Below are 8,424 nucleotides of genomic sequence, written 5' to 3'. Positions count from 1 at the left end.
ATTTGATGCTTCGAAAAATGACTGCTCGTGCGCAAAGCGGGTCTCTCAATGTATTCTCTTCCTGAAACTCCCTCATAAAATAAAGATCAAATTTCAAACAGGTAAGTTCTCATTTAGTCTTTCTATTTAGTTATATATTTCATGGCCAAGCTTGTCCTTTTTACGCCAAAGTGACAACTGTAAAATGTAATTGAAAGTTTAAGAGTTCTTCTAAAAATCACCAGAACATCCAACACTTTTTCCTCACTATCTTGGCATCAGGCATTGATCAGAGCAAAAGGCTGGCAAAAAGGGCAGCAGCCAGTGCAATGTTGGAAGTACTGCAGAAATTACCAGTTGACGTCAACCCAGGCCTCATAAACAAGAAGCAGAAGGTGAGCGCAAGGAGAAATTCCAAATAAATTTACTGACTGCCTTTGTCATTCACTCTTTCCATGTTGGTCAAGTCTGTACATTGCAGCTGCTCAATGGGATTTTGAAAAAAAAAAGATAATGGCCTGTAGGGTTGTAACTATATTTATACCCCCGCCACACTTAGTGTGAAGGAGGTGTATAGGAATCACCATGATGTTGGTCGGGCGGTCGGGCGGGCGATCGGGTGGTCGGTCGGTCTGTTGCAAAATCTTGCGTCGCAAACTCCTTCTACAGTTTTGAAGCAATTTAAATGAAACTTAGGGTAAATGACGATATTGAGGTATAGATGTGCAAGACATGTTTTTTGTGTTTGTCAGACAATGCGTTGCCATGGAAACCACAATTTTACCAAAACCTTGTGGAGGGAACTACTTCCATAGTATTTAAGCAATCAATTTCAAAATTGGTATCTATGATGATTTATAGGTGTAGTTATGCAAGACACTCTTTGTATTTGTACTTGACAAAGCGTTGCCATGGTAACCACATGTTTTCTTCGAAATCCTGTGGAGTGAACAACGTCCACAGTTTTGAAGCGATTGAAATCCAATTTGGTAGGCATTATGGCCTTGAGGCATAGATGTGGAACACATAATTTTTGTGTTTGTCAGACAAAGCATTGCTATGGTAACCATAATTTTACCAAAATCTTGTGGATTGAATAACTTCCACATCATTCAAGCAATTAAGGTCAAATTTAGTATGTATGATGATCGGGAGGTGAAGTTATGCAAGATAACAATGTGTAAGTTATTTAAATATTTGAAAAAAAGCATAAAAAACACAGATAAGTGTTTAAATTGTTTGTATCAAAGAAATGTTTTTGTGTTGAAGTAATAACTTTGTAATTCATTTATCCTCTGTAAAATTATATTGCTTCGAGAAATCAATAAATTCTATCATTTGAAAAAAAAAAGATAACAATGTGTTGATATAAGAAAAATGTGTTGCCATGGTAACCACTCATTTTTGTATCAAATTGAACCATTTAATCTGTGAAGGTGAAATTTGGTGTGTATGCGTATGATGCTCTTTAAGTGTAGTTTTGCAAAATGTCCTTTGTATTCGTATCGGACAATGTGTTGCCATGGTAACCGCATGTTTTTTTTTTTTTGAAATCCTGTGGAGTGAACTTCTTCCACAGTTTACAAGCAATTGAAACCAAATTTGGTAGGCATTATGGCCCTGAGGTATAGATGTGGAACACATAATTTTTGTGTTTGTCACACAAACCGTTGCCATGGTAACCACAATTTTACCAAAACCTTGCAGATCGAATAACTTTTTCATCATTCAAGCAATTAAAGTCAAATTTAGTATGTATCATGATGTAGAAGTGTAGCTTTGCAAGACACCAATGTGTTAGTACAAGGAAAATGTGTTGCCATCGTAATCACTCATTTTTGTATCGAAATAAATCATTCAAGCTATGAAGGTCAAATTTGGTGCCTGTATAATGTGTAGTTATGCAAAATGTCCCTTGTGTCTGTATCAGACAATGAGTTGCCATGGTAACCACACTTTTTACCCAAACCTTGTGGAACCAACTGTTACCATAGCACTCAAGCAACTGTGGTCACATTTTGTTTGTATGATTGCCATCATGACATCACATACTATAAAGCGACACTAGGGACGAGGGTATTAATCACCTTCAGTGATAATTCTAGTTTATCACATTGTATCTGCAATGGTTATCACATGTGTGATTCCCAATTACATATCAATCAATTAATTGTCCCTCCCCAGAAATGAATGGGTGCACTTAGATTTATGATGTATCTTATACTTCCTTTTACTTTAAATAACTAGCAATATACCAGAAAAAAGAAAGAGTAGGTGATTAAAATGTATGCTGCCACATTAGGCCAAGAGGCCCACAGAAGACAAACTAAAGGGCCTCTGTCTGTGTACACAAGTTGGTCAGTATTTGCAAGGTCTTCAAACATAATATACTTTCTCTGTGGAGGAGTTCTCTTGGCTGCGCAGAGATACTGTAAGGGTCAGGTTCAAGACAGTAAGAATTTTGAAATCTTGTTATTGTGTACAATGAATTGGTATGAATTTGATTTAACATCATTACATTTTGTACAGGAATAAATCAAGATGAGATATTGCTATTGGCTAATGTCATGGTTTGGCACAATATTCAAAAGTGAGTTTGGCATACACCAAGGGATGCATGTGTTAAGTGATCAAGATTTTTTTTTTTTTTCAGGCAAACATCTTTATTTAGACAGTTGGTGTTAACTGTTTTTAAGCCTTTTTGCGTGGACAAGGTGCACATGTCAGGCCCTTTACCACATTCCAGGCGACTTCCCCCAATGCTCAATGCTTAATATCATAGCATAGTATGCAGGCCAGGGCTAGGGAATTGCAACTTGCGATGCCGAACATTGCAGTGCCTCTACCGCACCCATGCTGCAAAACTTGAGCCCAAAACCTTCTTTGCTTTCTGTCAAATGATTGCATTGGCAGATGTCATTTTCAAAGCATAATTTTTCTTTGTCTTTTGCTTTCTTTGCTCGTAGCAAAAGCGTCCAAAGCTTCCCTCCCAGAGCCGACTGTTTATCAAGAATCTACCTCAAGCTGACGGTCCATTTATTGGCAGTCTCAGGGTGAACCCACTCCAGTTTCCAGGTGAACACAGTCAGATGTTTGTTTGTTTCTTTGTTTGTTTCTTTGCTTGTTTACTAGAATGTTTGTGGGTTTGATCCAGTTTGTTTAATTGGTTTAGGTTCGGTTGCATGCGCATATTTACTTAATTATTGTTGATCACATTCCGTATTTAGATATAGTATGCAAATGTACAATATATACCAATGGAAACATATTAAGCGTGAAACATATTACTGTGCAACTCACATTCCACTTGAGTATACAAAAAGAAAAGTACCTTGTGTTTGTTACTTTTTGTATCAACTAAAGATAAAAGTTAAGAAATTAAAATAAAAAAGAACAACTACACATTTCACACAAACGCACACACACGTATACACAAGCATATGTTTCAACTCATGCATTCCACTAAAACAGTACAGTCCCATAGATGCACCAGCAAAGTGGTCACTTCTTGAACCAAGGTATGACTATTGAAGCTATTTCAAATGATTTTGTTGTTGTTGTTCAAATCATGAATAGTGTTGGTAAGTGTTAAGCAGTAAGAGGTTTCTTAAATGATAGCTTGTCATTCCAAATATGGATCTTCAGGCCAAAGGTAGACTCTAAAGAGCCAAGGTGTTAGTATGAGAATAAGCTTTCTCTATCCACTGATATATACTGGGTGATCTAAGGTTGCTGCTCCCTCTTTCTGCCAGATCCCACCTACTCCCAGATGCTTCAGGACCTGGCCGGGGAGCAGCACTTCAAAGTGGATTACGTGCCCATGGAGGAGCAGACCAAGGCTGGCCACTACCAGTGCTTCGTCCGCCTCCAGACCGCGCCCGTCACTGTCTGCTTCGCCAACGGCCTCTCGCGCAACGACGCCATGGAGACGGCCTCCCACAATGCACTGCAGTACCTGAAGGTCATGGCCCTGCGGGCGGCCGTGCCCAAGCCCATGGAAGCCAACGGACAGATGCGGGTGAAACTCGAGCCGCATTGATTCAGGGCCTGCCATTGTTGCATGTGATGTAATGGACATTTCGGTTCTGTTTTTTTTTTTTTCAAAGAGTTTTATTCTCTTGCAGTATCAAGGATAGAATAGGTGATGTGGAACTCGAAGGAGTCGGCATGTCATTTGATACGATCCAGAATCCCATGGCTGCATCACGCTGAAATTTTGTGCCTCGTCACTGGCATGACTACAGTCTTGGTGTACCTCATTATGTAACAAAAACCCCAGTTTACCCTTTTAATTATGGACACAGCGTCAATAGACCCGTTGATGAGGATGAAGATGATGTGCACATATTTTCATGAAGACGTTTATATTGCCATCTGTAGCACATTCATTTTTCATGCATTGCAGATTTATAGACAGGAAAAATAGAGGAATTTTAAAAAATAGTCCCCATATACTGTATGTATGTTGAACTGTTATATTTTGTCATTTTGTTGCAGGGCCCCCTAGGATAACAGTGTATAAACCACTGATGGGGCTACCCTGGGTAAAGAAAACTGAATAAATAAATAAATAAATAACAAAACAGAACTAAAAGTGAAGGTGATTACCCAGCCCTTGCCCTTGACCAGTTATGAACAGGGCAAGCAGTAATAGAAATATTTCTAGAAGTGTGAACAGAAGGAATAGAGGAGGATCATATACTTTGTATTCACAGAGTTCATGTATTAATTCCTTTTCTCTCTCTTTTTTTGTTGTTAAAAATTCAATACATTGTCCACTTGTTACAGAGTGTAGATGCTTATGTTATGTTCAATCATAAAAGCAGTGTAAAAATTCAGTCCTTAAGGCCAGACTACTCCATGAGAGCTGTATTCTTTGACTCTCTTTTTTTGCCAGGGACTTTGGACAGTATACAGGATGCTGGGCTAATCGGCACTCGAAAGCACATCAAGGGTCAATATCTCTCTTTGTGTGTTTACATACCTGTTGAAGTGTGTTTTCTGTGGGCATTCTTGCCACATGGTTTGTAGAGTAACGTGGTAATCAATGATGTTAAATTTTTTTTTTTTCGGGGGAGGGGGTGGATAGAGTATTTTTAGATATCATTGTCAGGAATCATGTGAAAAACAACATGTTTTTGTACTTGCAAACTTCTACTATACTGTATATACATGTATATGCAGAGTGGTGCCTGTGAACATTTGATGAAAAAACTACTGATGCGTTGCTTAACGTTTCCTTTTGTATTCAGGGATATTGTGCAGTCATACTCTAGTAGGTCCTACAGAGTTTTATTCTACACACTGAAGTACTACTGTATGGAAAGTATGAAGACAGCATTGCTTACCAATAGCCATCTTTTTGATTGTACACCAAAGGCCATTCTGAGTTTGTCCAGGTTACAAAACACATTGCTCAAAGATTCAGGGTGATGCATGCATGCTGGCCGCTGAAATGAAGAGAAGTCAAGTTGTCGGCGGATAGAGGACTAAGATAAAATGGATTTTACATGCACTGGGGATGAACTTCTTTAGACTAGATGATTATCCCCATACCTTCCGTACCAGTTCTACTTCATGGGGTATTGACATCGTAATCAGATCAATTCAACAGCACTGTATAATTCATCTGCTAGTCCAAAGACAATTAACTTGCCGTAAACATGGTTTGATCTATTCTCTCTCTCCGTTCTTCTTTTTTTGGTTCCCTGTATTCCCAATCCATTTAGCGAGTATATATATATATTTTTTTTTTTCAAATCAGGACTTCCAACAATTTCGCAAGTGGTTAAATTTGCAATTGTGGAGCACAACAGTTACCATGCACCTTGATCACATATTGTGTACTGCGTACCAGTACATGTAAGCATTTGTGTTGGGATTAGGGTTAATATCTTCGCGTGCTATTGAATTAATTAATAGCACATGATTTTTGCAAAATTTGCAAAATACATGTACATTTCTATATGGCATAATATATAGTATCTTAACTCTCATCTGAACTCCCACGCGTAAAAAAATCTAAGGTAACGGGAGATGGGTGACCTCACCATTTTGGGGGCAAAGAGTTACCTCTGACAAGTCTGCCTCTAACCAGTCTGACCTTGACCAGTCTGCCCTGACCAGTCTACCCTTGACCCGTTGTTCTTGTTTTCTTTTGTGGACATGGTGATCTATTGGCAAGCCTTATGTGTATGTGGTTCTGTCTACCAGTATGCAAACAAGTAGTACATTATTGATTCATACATTTTTTGCTAGTTGTCTGAAGGTGTTCAAAACCCTTAGGTACTGTCTGAGCTTTTTCGAGCCATAAAGATTAGGGGAGGGGGGATGATTATTGCCCTCCCCATCTCAGAAATGCAATGCCCAATGGTCTTGAAAATTTGCATGCTGATAATTGTCATATGCTGAATCTGATGACATGATTTATTTTCATTAAATTAACATAATTTTTTAATAATTAGTGAATCATTAAATGCATTCTATATCATCAATTATTAGGGAGTTTCTAAGCTTGTATAAAGTTGTCATAATTTCAACTAAATAAGTTTGAAAATATATGGAAAATGTGTAATGATTAAGAATAATTTTTTCCAAATGAGAAATGAACCATGTCCTATGTATCTTTATGTGTAGAGCAAACTTGCATATACTGTTCATGTACAAATATACTACTTGTGAATTATTGCAAAAAAATGAAATCTACAGTATCCTAAAATGAAAATGTAAGTAAAATAATATTTTTACTGGACCCATCGGCACTACTGTATCTTCTACTGTCTTCTATTACCCCGGATATTGTAAAAATTAATAGTATATTTTGTGCAAATTTATATGAATATTTGTAAATTTTTGCTTATTTGGAAATTTCTGTGCAAAAAAAAAAAGGAGAAGACGAATCAACCATTTAGAAATGTGAGAAAAAGCAAAGAAATCCTTTGCAACACTCATCAAACATTTTCAAAATTCACTCCTTACATAATCATGTGCATCAAATTCACTTAGACCTATCAAATCTTCATAAATGGCACCAGTTGTTTTGTATTTCAACTATTGTTTAGGTTTTTAAATATTTTTTGTTGTTCAGTGACGTTTATAAAGAGTGTCTGGCCAACTTGGTTTTCGGCTTATGAGTTATGAAGCCTGGGATTGGTCGAAACAGGTCCCATGATCTTTGTGGAGCCATGTCGGTACCAAAGTGCGCTCATACACAGTGCCCATTATTCACTACCCCTTATTTGGTTTGCTTTCATTATTACAGTTGTACGTACGTGTGTGAGCATACACGCTAACCCTCTAACGTGTAATACGCTGGGCAACGACATGGCGTCCAATTTAGCAGTTGTCAAGGCTCTCTTTATATACGGTACTGGTCAGTTTGCCCTGTAAGTCTCATAACCATGTGGAAACATGAAACAGTCATATGAATCAACTATTAACACTCTATTTCCCCCACTCGCAACTAAAAGACTCCATCACTTTTACGTCCTTATGTTTGTATTGTTTTTGTTTGTGTTTTTAATTGTTTTATACTCCTTATGTATCTCATAGTTTCCAAACTGTGACCAGTTTTTAACAGAACTATATAGAAGCATGCAGCAAGTGCCAGATCATTCCCTGGGTAAGATCCATGAAGAAATGCAAGCTACTGTGTATTGACAGTTTGAACACTGTGTATACAGCATTGAGCAGTTTTAATGACGTGCACATACTAATTGACATACATGTACCACACCCCATATTTCCATATTTCTGAGATGGACAAATGTGGTATCAAAATGTTCACAAGAATTTAGGAGAAAAAAATCACAAAGCGAGAATCCAAAATTCCCGGCGGCCGCGATTCAGTCACCAAAAATATAGAGATGGCAGCCCCAACCCCCTCTGCATTTAGGGTTGTTATATGTGCAAATTATCAGAAAACTGAGAAGTTACCCACATTCTTTACTCTTTGTATATTTAGTTTGTAATAGTCAAAAGTTGGAACTTTTTTTCATTCACTATTTCGAATTGTAAATGCAGTTGAGCTGTCAATAAAAGGTTAATTATTTTACTCTCTCTCTCTCCTAATGCACTGAAAATAAGCAGTGGGTAGGGAAAAAGGGAAAGTGATAGACAAGTAGACTCAGGTGATGATTATACTGGCATGCTTCATATTTGGGATGACTGAATGACTGGTTCATTCACTTTTTGATATGCAGTGTATGCTATTTGCCAGTATTTGCTATTCAGATTCAGAACATATTCAGCAGAGAGTGACATGTATTTTTAGCAAGTTGTTGTCTCTTATTCTTTGTGCAGTCTGCTATCATAGGCATGGTTATGTAGAATATTACAATGTGATTGCCAAACACATCTTTTGATACTTTTGTCCAAATTGTTACTTCCAGTGAAATCCACCTAATATCTAAGTTACTTTATGTATTGAGAAGAGTGATGTCAAAC

At 37.5% G+C, this 8,424-nt stretch overlaps 2 protein-coding genes across 2 annotated transcripts in view; both read left to right on the top strand.

Annotated features, from left to right (window-relative positions):
• The first annotated feature begins 203 nt into the window (after positions 1-203).
• LOC139710848 (interferon-inducible double-stranded RNA-dependent protein kinase activator A homolog) lies at positions 204-5,877 on the top strand. Its single transcript, XM_071622770.1, has 3 exons — positions 204-374; positions 2,946-3,054; positions 3,732-5,877. Exons 1-3 carry the CDS (start codon positions 309-311, stop codon positions 4,016-4,018), a joined length of 462 nt encoding a protein of 153 aa, XP_071478871.1. The 5' UTR covers positions 204-308; the 3' UTR covers positions 4,019-5,877.
• A 1,425-nt stretch (positions 5,878-7,302) lies between these two features.
• The window catches only part of LOC139710849 (uncharacterized), a 13,227-nt gene continuing 12,105 nt past the window's right edge, over positions 7,303-8,424 (top strand). Inside the window, exon 1 of the mRNA XM_071622771.1 lies at positions 7,303-7,351. Coding sequence (XP_071478872.1) covers positions 7,303-7,351 — 49 coding nt within the window. The remainder of the gene's footprint in view (positions 7,352-8,424) is intronic.

The sequence above is a fragment of the Diadema antillarum genome, unplaced genomic scaffold, assembly GCF_040938485.1.
Source record: "Diadema antillarum isolate AM-2024a unplaced genomic scaffold, OU_Dant_1.0 seq00001577_RagTag, whole genome shotgun sequence".
Lineage (NCBI taxonomy): Eukaryota > Metazoa > Echinodermata > Echinoidea > Diadematoida > Diadematidae > Diadema > Diadema antillarum.
This window is presented reverse-complemented; position numbering and strand designations above follow the sequence as displayed.